The sequence below is a fragment of the Sander vitreus genome, chromosome 9 (assembly GCF_031162955.1).
Source record: "Sander vitreus isolate 19-12246 chromosome 9, sanVit1, whole genome shotgun sequence".
NCBI classification, from domain to species: domain Eukaryota; kingdom Metazoa; phylum Chordata; class Actinopteri; order Perciformes; family Percidae; genus Sander; species Sander vitreus.
The window spans coordinates 19,604,045-19,626,813 of record NC_135863.1 but is presented as its reverse complement, the minus strand read 5'-3'; the positions used below and the strand labels follow the sequence as shown (position 1 = coordinate 19,626,813).

General features: G+C 41.5%; 3 protein-coding genes across 3 annotated transcripts; all 3 read left to right on the top strand.

Annotated features, from left to right (window-relative positions):
- Window positions 1–2,853: 2,853 nt before the first annotated feature.
- On the top strand, window positions 2,854–4,893 carry ptgfr (prostaglandin F receptor (FP)). Its single transcript, XM_078258176.1, has 2 exons — window positions 2,854–3,648; window positions 4,579–4,893. Exons 1-2 carry the CDS (start codon window positions 2,854–2,856, stop codon window positions 4,891–4,893), a joined length of 1,110 nt encoding a protein of 369 aa, XP_078114302.1.
- Window positions 4,894–6,951: 2,058 nt separating this feature from the next.
- btf3l4 (basic transcription factor 3-like 4) lies at window positions 6,952–12,731 on the top strand. Its single transcript, XM_078259121.1, has 6 exons — window positions 6,952–7,053; window positions 7,560–7,621; window positions 9,709–9,822; window positions 10,000–10,201; window positions 12,063–12,122; window positions 12,394–12,731. The coding sequence occupies exons 2-6, from the start codon at window positions 7,568–7,570 to the stop codon at window positions 12,438–12,440; spliced, it is 477 nt and encodes a 158-aa protein (XP_078115247.1). The 5' UTR covers window positions 6,952–7,053; window positions 7,560–7,567; the 3' UTR covers window positions 12,441–12,731.
- Window positions 12,732–14,744: 2,013 nt separating this feature from the next.
- zfyve9b (zinc finger, FYVE domain containing 9b) lies at window positions 14,745–22,618 on the top strand. The gene is made up of 15 exons (XM_078259929.1): window positions 14,745–15,563; window positions 15,689–15,788; window positions 15,872–16,068; window positions 16,187–16,298; window positions 17,261–17,383; window positions 17,565–17,720; window positions 17,967–18,191; window positions 18,275–18,357; window positions 18,505–18,609; window positions 18,692–18,842; window positions 19,278–19,358; window positions 19,646–19,808; window positions 19,964–20,069; window positions 20,162–20,341; window positions 21,854–22,618. Exons 1-15 carry the CDS (start codon window positions 14,745–14,747, stop codon window positions 22,013–22,015), a joined length of 2,763 nt encoding a protein of 920 aa, XP_078116055.1. The 3' UTR covers window positions 22,016–22,618.
- Window positions 22,619–22,769: the final 151 nt, after the last annotated feature.

Sequence of the window (22,769 nt, the reverse complement as noted above, 5' to 3'; positions counted from 1 at the left end):
CCTGGCTATTATTTCCTGAATGTTCTTTCCGAAAAGTGACTCAGAGATAGAGTGGTTCAATACAGGGAGTACAGACCGAGCGTCAGGTGTCCGTGTCCCACCTGAGCTGCACACAGACTGGCTGCAGTCGATGGCAGAGGTTGACATGTGATCACAGCCAGCGGCAGCTCGGCCCTCTTGTGGGTGTGAGAGTTTATGGGTCAATTTTGGTGCTTCAAGTTAGAGTTGCAAACTTGTCTGTTAGTGACAGAGGACAAACAATTACAGGTTCAAAGGGCTTGAAACAGGTTTAATATCCTGTGTGTCTGTCGCCGATGCTATGCACCTGTAACCCAGTCAAGAAAAGGGTTAACAGAAACGTAGTTTTGGCCAATCGGAGTTGGTTGTGCCAGACTCCCGCCTTTGGCTGAGTCTCGCTCTATCTAATCTGTGGGAGGGAGAGCAAGAGTGTGCTTGTGAAGTTTAACGTTGGTAGTCCAAGGAGAAGGATTTGGTTATTTCATGGAGAAGATTAGAACCCAAATTGAAACGTAAGCAACTAAAATTGCTGAATGTTAGAACATTGTGTCAAATTGGTTGTTATTACTGACTTATAAAGTGTCAGGTTTAGTTCCATCATAGTGTTAATAGTGTCAAAAAAAGTTTGCTGACTTTGTTCAGTAGCTAGCTCAGAGATTATCAGCTAATGAAATAACTGATTTAGCAGGGGGGGGTTAACACTTCATTAGGGGCTGAGCCCCCCTGAAAGTCGGATCCTAGAATCGCTCCTGCTTGTGCCTTTGTTTAAGGATGATATTTTATTAAGTCCATTCAATATCTGCTTCAGAATTACGTGTACTTCTCTCAAATATGTCTTAAATTGCCAGCTCTCACGAAAGTCAATAATTTGCTCTGGGTCAGACTCAGTGAGGAACTCACTGTGCTGCATTTAGACTAGAGGATCTTTTATTTGGCTCTTTTCTGGAGCACTTTACTCCTTTTATGTGACTTTCCGCGTATTGTGTAAAGCTGCTTTTAGTTAGTTTGAGTCCATGTCTGCTTTCCTACCCAGGTCTCCCTGGAAAAAGAGATTGCTGATTTTTCTGGGGCAGTAAGGTTAAAAAACTTTAATAGTTTAACAAATGAAACTAAAATATGAACTGAAATACTGCATGTGCTGTTAATTGTTATAACACAGTATAATTCATATAACATTTGTTTGGACATCAGTTGCCAAATTATCCTAATTATTCTAATACAGACATGGCTGTAAATCTGATATTTATTTATAAATAGTAGTTTCTGTAACACTGTAAGTCCTAGTGATGTCCAAAGAGCAACTTCCACATCACAGTTTACATTGAAAGCTCTTTTGTCATCATTCTGGAATAAGGAAAAAAAACAAAAAACAGACAAGCCTAGTCAATGACAAGGGACTGCATAAACCCACTGGACAACAACAAATTTATGAAAAAAATAGCATCAACAAATACCATTTATGAAAGCGATACATGTCTGTCCCCATCCTTGATCGTATCTAATGGCAGGCTGTATAGTATGCCGCCAGAAAAAGCTAAATGTGTGACTAATAGGTGCAAAGAACCACAGCACTCTGTCCAGTCAAAGCTAAGACATTTTGTCAGCCTAGCTCAGATGTTTTCTTCACATCACAAGCATTGCATTGTTAGATCTTCAGAACTGGAAACTCTATTTATTGGTCTGTAATATTCGGTCGGTAATATTTTAAAATCAAAAATGTAGGATTGGATACATACTGTTGAAGCTGCTTATAATTGGCAGGGGATTATATTATTCCCCACTGTTTTTATTTCAATGTTCAATTTGTTGTCAATTTCAAAGATTGCTGCAACATAAAATAGCCTTAATGTGACAGGACCAACGCATGAGTGATAGGATATAACAATAGGCTATATATAGGCTATATGGAAAATAACATAACAAAGGTACCTTAGCAAGTGATAACGCTTTAACAGTGATTTTAACACAATTTATACTGAAATAAGATTTTGGTGTATCTTTTTGGACCAAAAATACCAGTATAAGGCTTCAGTAACCAGCAGGTGATGTCATGTTGTCATAGACACAGACTGTTCTTTTAGGACATTATGGGGAGTTATTGACAACCTGTCGACACAAAACACAAGAGGACACTTAAGCAGTTTTTTTTTGTTTGTTTTTTTGCAGAATGCGACAAATGTACACTGCACTGTCACCAGCCATCAAGGTGGGTTTGAGTTTGAAGTGAAACTGAAGCTCACTGACTTGGCACCAGCGGAGTGCAGACGGAACAATTTGCACAGATCGCCGCCTCGACAGGAATATTGTGGAGAGCGGTTTCTGGACGTTTAATGGCTTTTACTGCCGGGCTGATTTTACGTCGCTTTGCTTTATTGATATATCACAAAAGACACACAGAGTGAAGAGGCTGTTGGCTTATGGCGAGTTGCGTGTGAGAAGATTAAACCTGAAGTAAGGTAAGCAACTGTAGATTTTAGAATGCCGCGGTCATCGAGAAAACTTATTGGCTAATGAGAATGTGGAACATTTTGTTAAGATTTTTATTTTTATTTTATCGCATGACTCACCAGTGTTGATGAAAGTAGCGTTCATCGCACCCATAGTCACACATAAAACTGCATGTGAGCTGTAGTAAAATGTTGTAAACATTTTATGGTAAAGCTGAGCATCTGTTCCAAATAAGAGAAACTATGTTATGTATGACGTGATCGCTCACCAGACTAAATTAATAAAAGCTACTTTTTAACCTGTGAAGATGTATTACAAATATGTTGGTACAAATAAATCAGGCATCTTATCTACCATTTATCCTCTCTTTTAGATTTCATTTCCACCATGTCAGCCAATGGGAGCTCAGAGACAGGTTGCAGGTCAGAGGTCAGACCGAGCAACAACTCCTGCAGCCAGAAGGAACTGTCTATCACCGCCTCCGTCATCTCCATGACTGTGGGCATCTTCTCCAACAGCCTCGCGCTCTTTATCCTCATCAAGTCTTACAGTCGCATCCGGATCAAGTCCAAGGCATCCTTCCTGCTGTTTGCCAGCAGCCTGGTGCTCACAGACCTGCTGGGTCACCTCATCAACGGCTCCCTGGTGCTTTTGGTCTATAGCTTCCACAAGAAATGGGAGACGTTTGACCCTCACCGCATCGTGTGCAGCATCTTCGGGGCGTGCATGGTGTTCTTTGGCCTGAGCCCCTTGTTCCTGGGGAGCGCCATGGCGGTGGAGCGCTGCATTGGAATCACCAGGCCTATCTTCCACTCCACAGCATTAGCTTCCCACCACATGAAAAGGCTCCTCGGACTCCTGTGGCTGCTTGCTGCCCTGGTGGCTGTGCTGCCTGTGCTGCTGTGGAGGCCCTACAAGGTTCAAAGCTCCAGGAGCTGGTGCTTCTTCCACATGGAGGAACCCAAAGACTGGCTGGATGTGCTCCTCCCTCTGCTTTTCTCTATGCTGGGACTGCTGGCCCTACTGCTCTCCATTGTGTGCAATGCACTGACGAGCTGTGCTCTGCTGCAGGCCAGACTGCGCCGCAAGCGTCACTGCAAAGGCACTTCCTACCACATAGAGATGATCTGCCAACTGCTGGCTATCATGTTGGTGTCCTGCGTGTGCTGGGGCCCATTGCTGGTAAGAATATCTCCTCCTCATTAGACCTTTACAGTTTTTCCTCAATCGCTTTGGCACAATTGGACTAAAAGGACTATTAAACTTTGTCAAACTATACGACTATTTATATGAACATTAGGTCAGTTGTTCCCTTGACTATAGTCATTTATAATTGCTTTGACACAAAATGCATTGAGTAAGCCTTGCAGATCAAAATAGTTTGCATTCATTTGCTATTGAATCATATTACTCTCAAATGCATGTATACACGTTCATTGTGTAAATCCCTACATGCAAAAAAGAGCAACCAACAATCACAATAACCTGTCACACATTAATTAGATACATAATAGTTATGTGGTATTGTTGTAAAAGTTGTCAGATTGATAGACTTAGGGTAGATGGGGAACAATACAATTTCCTCACGAAGACCCTGAAATGCTGACCATTCAGAGCAGACTGGGCTTTTTCGGGAGTGGGGTTTAAAGATACAGGCGTTAGAACAGAGGGTTTCAAACAGAGGGTGCATGCAGGTATATTCAGACAGACAGTATGTGAAAATGAATGTATTTTTTGAAAATTTAAACATGTTCTTGTAAAAAAACAAAATACAAGTGTTAACCTTAAAATGAGCATACTATGGGACCTTTAAAAAACACAGAGTACAGGTCGATGCCTGAATCCTTGAAAATTAGTTGCAACTCCTTATTAATCCAGGCTATTATATTACAGTAATTTAGTCCCTTTTTGTATTCTACTATTATTCAATTTACATACTATCATTTTTCTGATCTTAAACCACGTTTTTCTCAAATTTCTTAAAAAAAAGATTTAGAGGACATGAGTTTTATTAAATGCTACATTAGTTATTTGTCTATTTTTTAACTTAGATAGTATGCAGTAATTCAAGTTTTTCTGTCACTTTCCATTTGCCTATGACCACTCCACCAGATTCACGTCATCATGGTGAGCACCAGAGCCAAGGACGAGCGTGCGTCTTCCAGTCTGCTGATGGTGGTACGCATGGCCACATGGAACCAGATCCTGGACCCCTGGGTCTACATCCTGCTAAGGAAGGCTGTTCTGAGGAAAATCTTCATGTTGTTTCACAGCTGCTGGGGCCCAAAGTCTCATAACTTACACCGCTGGCAGCGTAGCATGCTCCACAGCTCGATGGAGACCAGCAACTCGGGCGCTGGCCCGACTGACTGCCGCTGCCCCAGTAGACTTCCTCTGCCAGACACTGCGATCAAATCCATCACCTGAATCCTGGTCACAATGTTTTGATCTGAGAACACCTGTGAAGAAAAACTGGAAGAATCTGTGAAGATGTGCAGAACTTTGTTTGAATACAGACAATCAAAGTTGTTGTACATAAACTACCATTTTAAAGTTATTTTTCATGTGACCTCTTTGGTCACCATGAACTGGCAGTATTGTGCTCTATTGTATAATGTGGGATTCATTTTCTGTTCTCACCTTTGAGCTCTGTTTTTCGCATCAGCGGCTCTGAACAATATATGTCTAAAAATGTTCACAGTGCTCAGAAAATATTACAGTCACAGTCAGGTTGGTTCAGTCATTCTTTTATTCAATTTGTCTATTGAAAAAGTGACCGTCTTTGTTTTAATGCTGCTGAAATGTCCATTTGGCAGCTCCAGTCTGTATACTAAACACAGTATAGCCCTGTGTTTGCAGAGATATTTAAGTAGAAATAGCACACAATGTTTAGATATATGTAATATCTATCTATCTATCTATCTATCTATCTATCTATCTATCTATCTATCTATCTATCTATCTATCTATCTATCTATCTATCTGTCTGTCTATCTAGCATTTTCATACAACCATGAAAGACACACAGAATGACAGACAGACAGACAGAACAGTCAGAACAGTCAGTCAGTGGTCTGCTTAAGTAATGTGTACATTACTTTAAAGTAAATGTAATGTTCTGCACAAATGCTTTTGTAGTATATAATCTCTCTCTCTAATGAAATCTTTCCAGTTTCTTTGGGCTTCACTGTGTAATAAATGTGGAAATGTAAAAACAAATCAACAAATATTACTGAGCAAATTGAATACTCTTACAATAAAAATGTATTATAATGGGTGATGGTCAGAGTAATATATGTTAGGAGGAAGCTATTCTTCACCAAAAACAGTTTTTGAGGAGAAAGCCTGTCCATCTGTCTCTGTGGAGTTTGACAGCAGGATAATTATAGACATTTTCAGTGTTCAGTTATTATCAGTTAATTATTATTGTAAATGCCAATCAATTAGGCTTATATTAACCTAATTATAATTACTGCAATCAATCATGATATGGTAAGAACTGATTCATTAGTAATTTGCCAGCTGTTATGTGTTGGCAGAACTCCTGCTAATCACCGCTACTCTGGAGGTTTACAGTCATTTAATTTCACTTGTAGGTGGCACATTGCTTACACATCTTTGAAAACAAAAAACTGAGAACAAATACATTGTAAGGAGGAATATAGGCAGACACATAAATGGAAAAATAATTGGTAAAAAAATAATAATGTAAATAGTAATTTTAGGATTTCACATTAAAATCCACTTATTTCAAAACGTAAAGACAAAAAATATTTTGCAAATTGAATTATGGTTTTGCTACATTTTGTTCACTGTGAGTTTTACATTACAGTAACATGCACCATTTAAATTCCAATTTAATTACAGTAATAATAGATTTTTTTTTAATATAATATATAATATTTTATTGGTTGGGCTATTTTTCATCGGTGAAACAGCATTATTTCAGTGGCACACATCTGGCTCCATAGGGTAAGGCTGTTGTTTTGTTTATAAAGGAATAACATGTTGCAGGAGCGGTTTGCTTATTTTGTTTCCACAACAATGTTAGTGAGTAAATCTACTGAAATGGCCACCACACCATAACAGAGGAGTGGGATGCGTCAGATCAGAATGCAGAGGTTTAGTCTCGTATGTCATATCTCTAAAAAAAACAAAAAAACAATAGAAATCTGTATATATTTGCCAAACGCAAACCAGTACAGAACGTATTGATAAATTGTTGGGGGAGGGTCATGCCTTTTTTCCAAATCGTTTTGGAGGGTCATAGACATTTTTTTTACTGGCGAGGGGAATGTCATGTCTTTTTTGGCTAACGGTCCCACAACTCCTCCGTTGGCCCCTTAAATAAATAACGAACAGTCCCTAATGTGACGTTTTACAGACACCTAACAGTGAGGGCTGCACCGTCACTATAGCGTTTGTTAGTGTAATCCATAAAGTGTCCTGTAGGTGGCAGCACGACGCTCAAATCCATCCAGCTGGTCGGAAACGCAGAAGAAGAAAAATCCGTATGGTGTGTGACGTAATCTCTTCCCCATAACCTCCATCTTTCACTGCCGCATGTCTGTGCGGATATTTGACCAGGTTTGTGATGGTACATGTTCATTTGTGTGTAATGTGCGGTGCGTGTGGAGTGTGTGGTTGCTGGTGTGTGGTCGGAGCAGAGCTGTCGGACCGAGCCGATCAGTGACACGCTGTGTTCGGTCTGTAACGTTAGGCCTTGTGTTGTGTTTTCATCTCTGCAGCTGCTAACACACACACACACACACACACACACACACACACACACACACACACACAGCAAACTGACAAGTCTGACTTATTATTGCATTAGCGTGGTACAATGTTTATGTCTCTTTAACGTCTTGTTTTATTAAGTTGTCTCGTTGATAAAACGTTTTTTTTTCTTTCTGTTACTGAATTTGACTATGTTCCGTAGAAACGGGACTCTTTCTTGTCTGCTCATGTTGTTGTTGTTGCAGCAGCTAATGTTGCAGCTCACAGTCAACAGGGAAAGCAGCAGCATGCTAGTTGTTTAGCTGCATACACATAACATTTTCAACATTATCTTCGATTTTCTCATTTTGTAGGTGACAAGATGAATCAAGAAAAACTAGCAAAACTTCAAGCCCAGGTCCGGATAGGAGGAAAGGTAAGTTGGCACCCAGGAAGTAGATTATTGTAGTAATTAGGTGTGTGTGTGTGTGTGTGTGTGTGTGTGTGTGTGTGTGTGTGTGTGTGTGTGTGTGTGTGTGTGTGTGTGTGTGCGTGTGTGCGTGTGTGTGTGTGTGTGTGTGTGTGTGTGTGTGTGTGTGTGTGTGTGTGTGTGTGTGTGTGTGCGCGCGCGCGCGCGTGTGCGCTATGCTTTTCTTTATGTCAAATTAACTGTGCTAAACCAAAACCTACAATACATCTTTCCATAAAAAGTGGTGTTTGTAATTTTACTTGTTTGTATTTACAAGTTTTAGTGTGTTTATAGCATTTACTAAAATTCATTGTTGGATTTGGTACGTTAGGGTGGTGTCTACAACTAAATACAGAGTGTCCGAGAATCTGCTGGACTTTCAGATTAGAACTAAAATGCTAATTTATAATAGCATAATAATGATAATATTTAAATATTAAATATTTGAGTCTTTCAAACTATGTAGAGTGAAGACACACCTAGTCGATTAACTGATCGACAAACAATTAATCTGCAACTATTTTTATAATCAGTTAATAACATCAGCCATATTCTCTGCTTCCAGCTTCTCAAATGTGAAGATTTGCTGTTTTTCTTGGTTTCTTTTCTTGTAAATGAATCTATTTGGGTTTGAACTGATGGTTGGACAAAAGAACCAAGTTTGAAGATGACATGTTGGGCTCTGGGAAATAGTTATGAGCTTGTTTTACTATTAACTCTGACATTTATTCAAATAAATAGAAGATGAATCGATAACTTATGTGGATAAATCGGTATGTTATGGTCACATTATGATTTTAAGTGTCTCAGTATGTGCCTTACACCCCCCCCCCCCCACACCTTCAGATGATTATAGCTTACTCATATTTATTAAAATATAATATTACATTGACATACATTGAGTCATTACACAGCAGTGTAACACCAAGTAAAAACAGTGGGATTTTGACAAATAAGTCTGCCAGACCGATATATGAGCCGATATTAGCTTGTCGCCAATACATTGCTATCAGCGCATATGCCGGCTGATAACAAGAAATTGTTACAAAAGTGCCAAAGATATATTTATGCTAGTTTATAAACCGTGATATTATCAAATAGTTTATCCACCAGAGACCATTGAAACCCATTCAAGGGATCTTCATTAACTTGTTTTATATTGTGATTATACGTTTAAGTAAAATCTGCAGATTTATCAATAGAGTTTTTTAACTCAAATATCTATATTCCATATCAGCCTAAAAAATCTGTCCGGCTATAGACTGCAGCAGATTTTGAACAGAATCACATTGTGAATTCTTGTTTGATTCATATGTGTATTGAATTGAGAGCCTAGTATGAAACAAAGGCTATGTTTCCCCAATGGCCTTTTCTTTTTCTCCTAATGCTGTCACTCATGCTCATGCTGCATGCAACTAATCCACTTTTCATCAAACTATAAAAATTCTGAGATATTGATGACTTTAAAACGGGTAGTGAAGAGATGAAATTGAATGGATACGAAAAGGACTCATGGTGATAGTATTGTATACTGACCGTATGGTTCCTAGGCTTATATACTAAGTCTAGTTTGGATGGGTTATTATTCGGTTCGATATAGATAGACGGAAACGAAGAAGATAGATGGAAAAGAAGTGTGTGTGTGTATGTGTATGTATGCATCTGTGTCTGTGTATGCATGTGCGTATGTGAGTGTAGGTAGGTAGATATATGGTACGTGTATGTAAACATGTATACATAAGTGAAGCATCAAATTGTTTTGTATTTAACTAAAATAGAATAAGTGGGTAGGACCAGAAAAGTATATATTTTTTTAACTTCTTCCTACTCCTTTTTGAACATGGGAATTTCTTATTTGAATCACTTACAATCATTTTTGGAAGATTGTGCTGAGATGTACACGTCTTATTTATCTGTTATTTTTATATATATTTATTATTTATTTATATATAGATTTTTTTTTTTTTTACATGTTCAAAATAAACTACAAACAAAACAAACTTGTAAGTCAAAGTGGCTGTAATCTAAGACTCTTATGTCTCCTTTGGTTTTAGGGATCTGCGCGCAGGAAGAAGAAGGTGGTACACAGAACTGCAACAGCTGATGACAAAAAGCTTCAGAGTTCACTTAAGAAGTTGGCTGTCAACAATATTGCAGGGATTGAGGAGGTAAATTGGTATGGATCTTACCTTTTTACTTTAATGTGATGCGTTCTTACTTGGCAGTGTAGACCAGGCTGCTTTCAGGTTTACTGAATTTACTCAGCATAGAGTAACTTCTCAGATCATACCAACACCAGAGCATTTAGCCATAACTGTAAAAACTGCGTGCTCTTCTCTTCTCAGGTTAACATGATCAAGGATGACGGGACTGTGATCCACTTCAACAACCCCAAAGTTCAGGCCTCTCTGTCCGCCAACACCTTCGCCATCACGGGCCACGCTGAGACCAAGCAGCTGACAGAGATGCTTCCCGGCATCCTCAGTCAGCTGGGCGCAGACAGCCTCAGCAGCCTGCGCAAACTGGCAGAACAGTTCCCTCGGCAAGGTGGGTGTGCCAGGACCTCCTAACCTGATTTTTCACTGGGCGAGTCTTAGGGCTGCACAATTAATCGCAGTTGTATCGAAATCGCAATATGGACTAGTGCAATATCCAAATCACAGGGGGGCGCAATATTTGTTAATGGCAAAATATGTGTCAAACCATTCTGAATTAAGTATTGTGGTGCTGCAGAGATGTCCTGGCCTACAAATCGTGTCCTACAGACTAAAGAAAAAAATCTTTGTTCGCTACAGATCCTCGCAAAAATCACACTATAATCATAATGATACAAAAACGATCATTCCCTCCAATATCATGAATCATAACGCAATGTCAGTCAAAATAATCGCAATTAGATACTTTCCTCATATCGTGCAGCCCTAGGCCGTGCTGCGTTCCAGCTCCTCCGCCACACGCCATAGCACACCGGGAGCGCAGCAGAAGCAGAGCATCTCGCAGATTTTATTGTCTTCTCTACAAGTACTTGAAAGAACAATTACGTGTTTATTAACTATTATCTACCTTCCACTCTAAGCACTCCTGCAATTAAACTCCATGCCTTCTCTTTTCTGACGTTGTCCTTATAAAAAGGATCTGTGATGTCTATTACGTTTTCCCACCTACGAAATGAATCTCTTGTCGTCCGTGGTGTTGTAGAGGAGACGTATACGATTTTGGGGGGTGTCTTTTGGTAAATTGACCGGATGTTCTCGCTATCCCACTTCCTGCCCGGCCTGTTGAACGGCTCGCGTGAAAATAGACCTGGCGCCTATCTTTAGCGGAGCGGAGAGACGCTTCACACACGCTTCTGGGACGCGCCACGACTGGTGGAATGTCAAGCATTGACTCGAATGGCCGCGATTGCTCACGGGGGTCGCCTCCGAAACGCAGCGCAGACACGCACTGGGGAAAATAAGGGTTAGACCTCACACTATCCCTGTAAAAAAGGAGGGTCATTTAGAAAAGATTAGTCACTTCCTGTGGGGAAGAAGCATCTCTACCTGACACCACAGTTAGATTACAATTTCATTCCTAGGTAAGTTCACACCTCCTCTGGGATTTAGGATGATGAGGGTGGTGTATGTTTACATACTTGTCATCCCTATTGCAGCTTGAATATAAAGTGCAAGTCCATGTGATGGAATAATTTGGTCTGAAGCCATTTATGTATAGAAAAATCCAATGCAAGTCAAGATCAACTGTTTCTCAAGGAGAAGATAGGTGCAGGTGTAGCTTTGTGGACAGGCTAAGGACTGATATTAACGTGTCGTAACAGCCAGTGACCAACCATTAGTTATTGTGCTGCCCGATTGGCTCAGATAACATTGAAATCCCTCCTCCGTTGCTCTTTTGCTCTTCCTAAAGTTTCTCCCTTTTTTCCATTAACGTTTTTATTTCGGCCACAAACACATTCGTTCCTACTGAAGATATAAAGTAAATGTTAAAAAAAAAAAAAACGGTCACAATTATATAGTTTCTTCTTTTAAGGGCAAAACAATGTCCTATAACAGCAGGACACTAGTTTTTTAGCAGACTTTACTCAAACAGGATTAAGTAGTGTATCTGTTGGGGACGATTTTCAGCGGTGGATTACATTCAGTGCTCCAATCAATATTTACAGAGGTCTATGGCACAGAGGAAAAAGATACATCAGGCTTTGGTCTCACAGAAAATGTTTGTTAGTAGGAGGAATGCATTTTGTTTTGCTCTTTTCATGGAATTTTTTGACAATAAGAAAAATATAAAATATATCTCCAGACTTATTCTTTCAGAGAATCCGGTTACAATCATTCAATAGCCAAAGCTATAGCTATAATATATATATATATATATATATTTTTTTTTGTATCTGTTCATTTCATCTCAGCTCTCGACAGCAAGGCTCCAAAGGCAGAGGACATTGAGGAAGAGGATGATGATGTTCCAGGTATGCACCATTATGACAGTTAAATAGTTTTTTTTGTGTCTACACATATTGAAACTAATTTTCATAATGCTAAGTCTATTATTTAGTCTGATTTTAAAAAAAAAAAAAAAGATTCACTCTGTGAAAGTGGAATATTGTCTACTGCAATCCTTTTTAAATAATTCAGCCGAGTGCATTTTATATCATTTGGAAAGGTAGTAGGGTAAAACATCTATCATGCAAAGTAGTTTTCTTTGAGTGTAATAATTCACATTGTGTTGTTGTTTTGCAGATCTGGTGGAGAACTTTGATGAAGCATCAAAGAACGAGGCAAACTGACGCACATGAAGCTCATGTGCACACGGGCTGGACTGAAATTAAGTCTAGTCATCCAGACATATCAGACACTATCCCCACAAACCAGAGACTTTTCTATTTTACGATGGAACCACGGATGTCCGAGTCAGCCTGGCTTGTGCACTTGAAAAAAAAATAAAATAAAAATACTCCCTTCTGGTAAATGGTTAAAGCCCTTCACCACATTGTCAGTCATGGTCAGGATTACTGTGGTCATTAAAGCTAGTCTTAAGACTTTTTGTTTATGAAACAAAATAAAGGTGATTAACATTTTTTAGATGGTGCTGTGGTCATTGACAAGGTTGTGTAAATATTGATGGTTGTCATCCAAAGAAGATTTTACTGTGCAGTTTTGCATGGAAATGATCTACTAATTAAAAAACAAAACAAAAAAAAACTACAGTATGACCAGTTGTGCATGCAGCCACTGCTTTTCATATCTGGCATCATAGCTGTTGTCTTGGCCTGCACAGTGTCCTGCGGGCTGTGTAGAAAGCAAACTGGGGAGGGACATTTCTGCACACCTCTTGAGTTTCTTCAAAGAGCTGCAGAGAGGCACAGGGGAGGAGGGATATCACAGAGAGGAGGGTAGAGAGGCGAAATCATCCCATCCTCCAGCTGTGAACAAGGCACTGCTGCTTGAGTCCGTGTTCCTCGGCTCTCACATGTTAACAGGATAAAATGCTGAAGTTCTTCTCTGCGCGGGATGACGAGAATGAAAGCCTTTTGGGAGCGATAACTGAGGGTAAGAATGGTGTTGATTGTAACGGGGTCGAGATGCTTTACTTCCCATCCATCGCGTGTGCGTTACAGGATGATGATACTGCGCGTCTGTGTTTGTCACAGAGAATCGCTGATACAGCATTTGGCCGCGCGCGTAGTCCGCATCGTGTGTGTGTGTGTGTGTGTGTGTGTGTGTGTGTTGCGCACATTCCCGTGTGAAGACAGGCTGCGTAGGCTACATACACGCGTTGTCCGCAGACTCCTCAGTAAACATCACCTCAGTGAAGTGTCCTGCTTGGTCTGATGTAACGGGGTGCGGGGGTGAGTGTCGCATTGCCGCCGGCTTCGGTGCCTGCGAGCGGATTAAACATTTGCACGTGTGTGTTGAATGCGTCACTGTCCCGTTAAAGCGATCGCTCCAGTCAGCCGGATCGGTGTCGCCCTCCGCCGTGTCGGGGAATCTTCACTCTGGAGCCCGCAGCAGGAGTGACACGGCCCGCCTTTCTTGTTATGTATTTTTGTGTGTGAAGGAGCTGCAATGCAGGATAACCTGGACAATTAGATGAGATCGTTTACGTCAAATATAAATTAGAAGAGCCAATAATACCCGGATAGCAGTAGGCTAGTGTATGATTTCTAGTGCTTATTTAAGTCCTGCCTGACTCATAATAACTCTTTATGAATCACTGAAACACCCGCTATGGACACATTAACTCTCTTTCGTGCTGGCAGGCCTACTAAACAGTAGCCTACTGGTTATTACGTAACTGCCATATGAGAGAAGGGTGCTGAAACAGTAATTGGCTTTAATCAGAGAAGGTAGCCTATAGTTGTCTTTATGTAGAATCTCACGACGTTGAGATTACGAATGCAGTCATTCAGAATCAAATGGCTCATTAGACTATATTTACAATGATACACACTTTACTGTACAGTCAGCTCAATTGAACACGATATGCAGGTGATGATCAGTGGGAAACTAAACTGGAATGTGCAAAGCATTTGTTACCATAAGCATTTGTTCATTTGTCTTTGTCTTTACCACCAAAAGCACACAACAGATGGGCCAATACACAGAACCAGTCAAGGTTTTAGTGTGAACACCTGCAAGCCAACAGAAAGAACATCTGTAAATCCTCATGGTAACAGATGCTATAGGCTAGACAGCCGATCAAACACAGCGCCACTATTGAACTGCTGGTTCTCTGGGGAACCAGCAGCTACATGGTAGCCTATCACCAATTGCTTATACAAGTACGATTGGTTTTACATCAATATTTAGTCCTCAAGAAACCTTGTCCTCTTTTTTCAACCATGTGGTCTTTTCTGTGAGCTCACACCTCTCAAGGGCGATGGAGTGCTAATGCTGCCTTTAGTGATGATTGAAAGCTGTTGTCTGTGTGTTTGAGGTGATGAAACAGATTATCACATGCTGCTAAATGGCCACTTAGCACATGTGAACATTTCCACCTAGTGAGTCATTATTAATGAGCATACATGCATGGTGTGTGTGTGTGCTTGATAGAAAGAGTGATAGAGACATTGAGGGTTCATGATATCATCATGTTCCCCCTTGAAACAGATGAAGGAGACAATCCGTCTCTTCAGGACACCAAGCACCACTGGCTGAACAGACCCTGCCTGCTGGTGCTCAAAGATGGGGATGTGTCCAAACCAGGACTGGCTTGCGGCCAAATCAGACCAGAATCTCCGTCTAAGACCTCTTCAGACACATCAGTCAGAAGCAGCTTCGGGCCATGTGAGCAGAAACCATCTGAACATCCTGCCAAAACTGCTTCACCCTCCCAGCTGGAGGAAGGCAGCTGCACTGTGACCGCCATCTCCACATGGGGTGAGAGTTGTTTCGGGGAGTCTTCCAGCCCCTTGGTGCTGAGCCCTGCCGAGGCTGCGTGGCCAGAGGAGGAGGACGAAGAGGTGGCAGAGGAGAAGAAGAAGCCGACCCATGCTCTCCTATCAAAGGAGGACTCTGTGGTTGAGGAGAAGGAACTGGAGGAGAGCAGGCTGGAGCAGCAAGAGCAGTCCTGCAGCTCAGAGGCGACAGCAGCACCCTCTACTCTCTCACATGAGGAGACACATGGCCAGTTTAAGATGGTCAGATCTAAGGGAGGAGACGAAATGAACAGCAGCAAGGCCCAGGCAGCCAGTGGGGATGGAGCGATGGGGGACTGTGCAGCTTCGCCTCTGGATCCTGACAACGAATCCCAGCTGAGCCCTGTTGGGATTCTATCCAAGGATCGAGGCACTGTCCTCGGGGAGGTAGCTCCAGTGTGGGTTCCTGATGCTCAGGCACAGGTCTGCATGAAGTGTGGGGTCAAGTTTACATTTACCAAGAGGAGGCATCACTGCCGTGCTTGCGGAAAGGTGAGGAAAAATGTTGTGCAGCATTTCAAGTTAAATTGGATTAGATGTTCTCGAGTGACTTGTTGACGTGTTTGATGTGTGTCTGTCCTTATGTGGTGTGTGCATGTGCATGTGTGTATTGTCAGGTTTTTTGTGCACTTTGCTCCAATCTGAAGTTCAGACTCACACATCTGGATGGCAAGGAAGGACGAGTTTGTGTTTCCTGTCATTCAACCCTCCTCAAAAGTGAGCACAGACATACTTTTTTGGTAAAGTTCACAGTTTTTTTTTATTGAAAATTTGCAGAAGTAATTACATCCTCTCCTCAGGTACGCCTCCGAGGGGAAAAAGGAGGGTGTGGTTTGCAGAGGACATGCTCCCCAATAAGCAGTCAGAGTCTGCTCCGACCACACCAGTCAGAGGGTTCTCACCGCTGATTAGACGGGCGCTGGACGGGCGGGTTAGAAGTCCTGTGGGTTCACCACAGATCAGGAGAGCCTTGCGGCCACATGGGACAAATATCAATGTAGGATCATCGAAAATATAACACAGAACATATTTGTTCTATAATTACTCGGATAGTTTGTACAACAAAGATTTGACAAAAAAAGTGGGCTCACTCCTCTGCCTCCCTCTTCCTCCAGGAGGCCTGTGGTCCTTATGGCTGGGGCACCACAGCTTTAGTGAGCAGCTCGGCCAACCTCATACCCCTGGATGGCCTGCCACCCATCCTCACCTCCACAGGAGTCAAAGGAGGTAAGACAGCTTCCATCCAATTTAAGGGTGAGAGGCAAAATTACTTTTTTTTTAATTAATGGCGCACATGCTGGTATTTCCCTTTCCTTGAAATGTGCTCAGCCTGTTTCTTGGTGTCCTCATATCTTGCATGGTGCGAAGATAAGAGGAGAGGAACACACAGAAGGCAGTTTGCAAATCAGGCAGCACAAGAGGTATTCACAAGAGGTTGAAGTTTGGTCTCTGATGTGGCCGGGTTGGCTCAGTGGGTAGAGCAGGCGCACATGTACTTAGAGGTTTATGCCTCGATGCAGAGATCCAGGGTTCGAGTCTGACTTGTGACGATTTCCTGCATGTCTTCCCCCTCTTTCTCACCTAGCTGTCCTGTCAATTAAAAGCAGAAAAGTCAAAAAAAATAATCTTTAAAAAAGAAAAAAAGACCAGTTTGGTCTCTGATGTTGAGCAGTTGACAATGTAGTGATGACAAAAGGCAGAGCAAACTGAAGCAGCAAAATAAAGTGACACTAGCAATTAAAGAGAAATGCTGGATATTCTTAAATGAACAATTTTAAGCTTGTCTGTTCTGAACAAAAGATGAAGTAGCGATTAGTGTATTTATGTTTTGATTATTCCCACTTAAAAGTCATGACTACTCCCTGTAGTGTTGTTACTGTAATTGATAATGTGGGCCCTGTCTTGCCTGGTTAAACAGGGGCATTTTAAAATAATAGCATTAGTAAATTAGTAAAAGCTACCTGTCCTTGCATTTTTATTAGGGCCCGGCTTAGACAACGGTTGTTAATCCTTACACAGCTATGAGTTCCTTTTTAAACGTGTATCTTGAAGTCATGAAGTTAGCTCTTTTATTAGCTTACGATGGATAAAAGTACAATGTCATAAAAAAAACTGTTCTGTGCCAGTATGTGCAGTCGTAGAAGATACACAGTCTAACAGCAGTGTTACTATGTGTTTTCCTGCATCAGATTACACTGTGGAGGAGCAGCCTTCTGAGATGCTGCTTATTCAGGAGTTGGAGAGTGGCAGGCCCAAGCCCCTGGTGTTTGTCCTCAATGCCAACCTACTTGCTATGGTCAAGCTGGTCAACTGTACGTTTCGATCGATACAATGGCAACATATTGTACACAATCAAGTACAGGGCTGCTGTGATACTACAAATAACTAATAATAATTATTAGTGATTACAAAAAGGATGACTAGCTGTATTTCAGTAAAAAAAAACAAAAAAACTGTGCTTTTAGACTCCTGATGTTGTGCCGTGTGTGACAGATGTTAACAGGAAGTGCTGGTGTGTGACGACAAAGGGAATGCATGCTGTGGGCCAGGTGGAGGTGGTGGTGCTGCTGCAGTGCCTTCCTGAAGAGAAAAGCTTCCCCAAAGACATTTTTAGCCACTTCATCCAGCTGTACAGGGACACCCTCACAGGTCAGAGACACACACACACACACACACACACACACACACACACACACACACACACACACACACACACACACACACACACACACAGATAGTATAGTAAAGTAGAGATATGTTGTATAGAATTTTGCCTATGTTTAGACTCTAATCCACCCCACCTCCAACTGCCTACCATGTACTGACTGTCATCTCCCTCAAAGTGTTTTTTGTTGCTACAGTTACACGTGTCCTTTTCCCTGTGCGTTTCTGCAGGAAAGGTTGTGAAACACCTGTCGCTATCCTTGTTTGGCAGTAGTTTCCTAGGCAGCGAGGAGCATGCAGGCTTCCTGTACATACGCTCCACTCTCCAGTCCCTTCAAGGTCTACCTCTGCCAAACCAGCCCTACCTCTTTGGCCTGCTGGTCCACAGAGCAGAGGTGACCTGGGCCAAAGCCTTTCCTTTGCGTCTCATGCTGCGATTGGGGGCCGAATACAGATGTAAGCCAGGCCCCGGTATTAAATACTACATCGATAATGCTAGAGGTTTCCTCTTCAGTTACCCACTTTCTTTTTTGTTCCAGTTTACCCGTGTCCTCTGTACAGTGTGCGCTTAAGGAAGCCCTTGTTTGGGGAAATTGGCCACACCATAATGAGACTGTTAGTTGTGAGTATGACATTTTGTAACTACTTCTGTTTGGTGTTGTTAAAAAAAACAAACACATTTCCCACCATTAAAAGTTAATTTTGGTGTTTTAACTTTGACCAAACTTCCCATAACTGATGTTGACCTGTTCCTCCCATCCTGTTCCAGGACTTTAGGAATTACCGTTACAGCCTACCAATGGTGCCAGGGCTCACTGTGGATCTAGAAGCTCAGAGGACCTGCATAAAGATACCGACCACTGGGTATAATGAGGTAAGACTACGATTTTAAATGCATCACAGAGTTAATAATAATGTTTATGCTATTTTTTGTTGTCATCCTTCCCTCTCGTTAGCTAATGAAGGCTTTGAATAAATCCAATGAGCATGTGCTTGCCATTGGGGCGTGCTTCAATGAGACTGCAGACTCTCACCTCATCTGTGTGCAAGGAGAGGATGGCCAGTACCAGACCCAAGCCATCAGCATCCACAATCAGCCGCGCAAAGGTGGGCCATCACAGCATACTGTGAGCGACATCAAGATATCAGAGTCTGGACTTAATGTAACACAATCAAGTAGTAGTGGAGGACATTCATTGCAATCAGAAATGTGAATTGCCACAAGGGGGGACTATAAGGGGTGAAACATATATTTACATTGACTCCACCATTACAAATAAATGTGCAGCCAAAATGGATTTAATTGTATTGGAAGAAGCAGATAAAGAATATAGATGACATGATTCAACAGTATTTAGCTTTTAAAACTTCCCAAAGCGGAACAAAGAGCTCAAGTGGCCCACAGGACCAAAGAAGTTCACCTTCCTTTTTATAACACTAGATTGCACTACATGATCATTTTTTCTTGTCACTATAATAAAGATTGTAACAGGATTGAAGCCACAGAGTGTCTTTAATTATGCTTTCTTTCTTTTATTGCAGTCACCGGATCATGCTTTTTTATATTCAGCAGTGCACTCAAAGCATCTGCAGGATACCTTGCAAAGTCCAGCATCGTAGAAGGTAGGATGTCCGCTCAGAGGGGACTCAGGTTCACCTTGACTTTTTCCTGCCCTGCAGGAAATTCATTGTTGACATAATTTTTTTTACTAAGTAGTGCATGTTAACACCCCTGCTTTAAAACTGGTTGATTCAGAATGTATTGATCTTTGTATGTGTGTGTCTGTGTACATTTTAACAGACTGTTTGTCTAGGCGTGTGTACATGTTGATGCATGTGAGTGTGTATATGTGTGTGTGTGTGTCTGTTTGTGTGCGTGTTTTTCCTGTATCGCTGTCCCCTCTCCCCAGATGGGCTGATGGTGCAGATCACCGTGGAAACCATGGCGGAGCTCCGAAGGTCGCTACGGGAGATGAAAGACTACACTGTCACCTGTGGACGTCTTGACCAATCAGACAGCCAGGAACGTGTTTGTGTACAGTGGGTGGAGGAGAAATGCGCTGTGAATAAGGGGTGAGCGTGTCCCTGTTTGATGTTCATGTGGCAGAATGAAGCTCTGGAGCTCAAAGACAACAATATAATAATAACATATAACAACTGCATTTCAATTTCTGATCTACGTATGTTGTAAATGACTGGTACCTGTAATGTGTGTTTGTATCCTCCAGAGTTATTAGCCCCATCGATGGGAAATCCATGGAGTCCATCAGCAGTACGAAGATGTTTCAGAAGTCAGAGTACAAAGAAAACGGGAAGATTATCCGCTGGACAGAAGTACATATGATGATCTGCTTAAAAAATATCAACATTAGTCCGTCTGAAACTGTCTTCTCCTCCCATCACATCTCTGTGTATGTGTCGTGCAGGTGTTCTTCCTGCAGAGGAGGGATCATCCCAAAGGAGGAGCGAGTGACTCTGCTGAACACGACCGGTTAACGGAGCGGATCGCCCGGGCGTTTTGCTTGGCACTGTGTCCACACCTCAAACTGTTGAAAGAGGACGGGATGGCCAAACTGGGTCTGCGTGTTGCTTTTCACTCTCAAGAGGTCAGAAAGGATGTTTGGTATTTAATATCACTGAGCTGAGTCTAGTGTTGTAGTCAAAACCACTTAAACCCGAGACCAAGTCATGACCAAGACCAGAATGTATCGAGACTGAGACAAGACCAAGACTTTGAAGGGTTGAGACAGTCAATACCAAGACCAAGGAAGGGTGAAACCGAGTCAAGACCAAGACCAGACCAGTGCGAGTCTCACACTGCATGACACACTTACGATAAAACATGGAACATGCAAACCATAAGCACTGCTCTAATTGATCTGAAAGATCCACATTCCCACAAAAAAACACACACAGAAATCAAATGAAGATGTTATTTATTCACCTTTTTTATAGCTTATAATTGCTAAATTTCCTTGGGTAAGGGGGAAAGAGATTCCTGAAGAGTTCCGATTGCTACCATTAGCTAGCTAGCTTTGCAAACGTCACTTACACTTAGCTTACTTTTCTTTATCCTTACTTTCTAAGTGCCGATAAAAGTTTGTCGTGGTCCAGTCGTCTCAGTCAGCGATGCATTGCAGAGTTTAAATACTGCTGTGTATTTTCTTTTGGACGCTATTTTGCAACTCTTTGTGGTTTAGTTAGCCAAATTTCACAACAGAAGATCTAGCAGACAGCCACAGCTTCTTCTCCTGTCTCTCGCATTCACTTTCTTTGACTGCGTGTGAAGGACTGACAGCTGTTAACATGAATTTAAAATTTGACATGAGTCAATTTCTTGGTTGCATTTGAAGCGGGAAGTTTTACATCCAATCACAGTATGATGTTAACAAATAAATCAGACAATGCACAGGCAATTTAATGATTTCCCAGCAGTTGTGGTCTTGAAATAGTCTGAGACCTAGACAAGGCCAAGGAAAAATGCAGTCGATTCTGAGACGTTACCTTAAAAAGTGAGAACAAGACCTATCTACTGATCTACTGCAACACTGGCTGAGTCACAACGACACATTGTTACTAACCTCCCATAATAAGGTTGCATCATGCCTACTGCCCTACAAAGCCGAAATAGAGATAAACTGTACATACTGGTTCAGAATTGAGTGAAGACAGAAATGTGGCTTTTTGACGTGTTCTGCCATTAAAAAAAATTGTTATGCTACAGAAATGTTTAATTTCCTGGAAATAGCATGTGGTACATGTGGTAACTACTAAAAAAAGTTTTTTTTATAGGTTTTATGTAGGTCTACGGAAATGTTTTGGGTAGGATTATCAGCCCATAAAGGCATAAAATGAAGCCATTAGAACCTTGATATATATATATATATATATATATATATATTTACCAGTACTCATCTTTCAATACTTTATTTAGCAGAGACATTTATTTCTATGCTACAGAATAGGTATCACTCTCCTAACACTTTAAAGATAAGTTTCAGATGCTCTCTCACATGGCCAAAAATAAATAAATTTACCATGTAAAATATGACTCACATAATGCATATAGTTGTAACGTTTATAACACAAGCTCCTGTTGGTTTGTTTTGTAATTGCAGGTGGGATTTGTAGCTGGGAGCAATGGGCAGCCCCTCCCAGCTCAGTACCTAAACGCCCTGGATAGCGTGCTGATCCCTGTCATCCACAGCAGGGGGCGGAAGAGAGGCGACAAGCCTATGGTGATGGAGCTTATCTTTTATATCCTGGAGAACATCACTTAGAGGGCACACACACACACACACACACACACACACACACACACACACACACACACACACACGCCATTGTTTCATCTTTTTAACCCTGACCATAACTCTGTCTTTGGCACTTCTCATCAGTGCTGCTATCAGTTTCAGGGCAATAAAAGCATTCAAAGGGCGAACCAGACCACATCCAAGGTCTGCATCCATCTCATCCACTCACGAGTAGAGAGAAGTGGTCTGACTCTTAGTGATTTTATGATCTCACCCTGCCCTGCAGCAGACAATCTGGGTACGCATGAAACCTAGGATGGACCATCAGATCACTGTACAACGTACACTGTACAGCAATAGCAACTTCATACCTTGATATCATTTACGTCACAATGTTCAATACAAATTCCCGTATGGAGAATACCTTTAAAAGTGGGAGCTGGATTCAGCCCCACGACCTTAAAGCAAAGAGAAAAAGAGAATGACTTGAAGAACATGATGTACTGTATATGTAGCAATTTGATGCACACTGAATGAATGCCTAAATAATGTTTTCTTACTGGATGTATTTTAATGGATTGCTATTGAAATGTAATGTCAGCCTGGAATTAAACTTGCAACAACGAACGAGATACTGCCTGTTCATCCAGGAACCCTCTCCTTAACATAGTTACTTAACATTGCTTTATACGTCTACTTCACAACATTTTAGAGGGAATTATTGTATTTTCTTTCTCCACAACGCTTGTTCCAACCACTATATAATTCCAATATCTATAAA

Excerpts from the sequence above, each read along its gene's own strand:
- zfyve9b (XM_078259929.1), top strand. The coding sequence starts at position 14,745 with ATGTTCCCCCTTGAAACAGATGAAGGAGACAATCCGTCTCTTCAGGAC. Across the intron at positions 19,809-19,963 it reads AAATGCGCTGTGAATAAGGG|AGTTATTAGCCCCATCGATG; the intron begins GTGAGCGTGTCC and ends TGTATCCTCCAG. Across the intron at positions 20,342-21,853 it reads TTGCTTTTCACTCTCAAGAG|GTGGGATTTGTAGCTGGGAG; the intron begins GTCAGAAAGGAT and ends TTGTAATTGCAG.
- btf3l4 (XM_078259121.1), top strand. The coding sequence starts at position 7,568 with ATGAATCAAGAAAAACTAGCAAAACTTCAAGCCCAGGTCCGGATAGGA. Across the intron at positions 7,622-9,708 it reads AGGTCCGGATAGGAGGAAAG|GGATCTGCGCGCAGGAAGAA; the intron begins GTAAGTTGGCAC and ends CTTTGGTTTTAG. Across the intron at positions 10,202-12,062 it reads AGAACAGTTCCCTCGGCAAG|CTCTCGACAGCAAGGCTCCA; the intron begins GTGGGTGTGCCA and ends ATTTCATCTCAG.
- ptgfr (XM_078258176.1), top strand. The coding sequence starts at position 2,854 with ATGTCAGCCAATGGGAGCTCAGAGACAGGTTGCAGGTCAGAGGTCAGA. Across the intron at positions 3,649-4,578 it reads TGTGCTGGGGCCCATTGCTG|ATTCACGTCATCATGGTGAG; the intron begins GTAAGAATATCT and ends CCACTCCACCAG.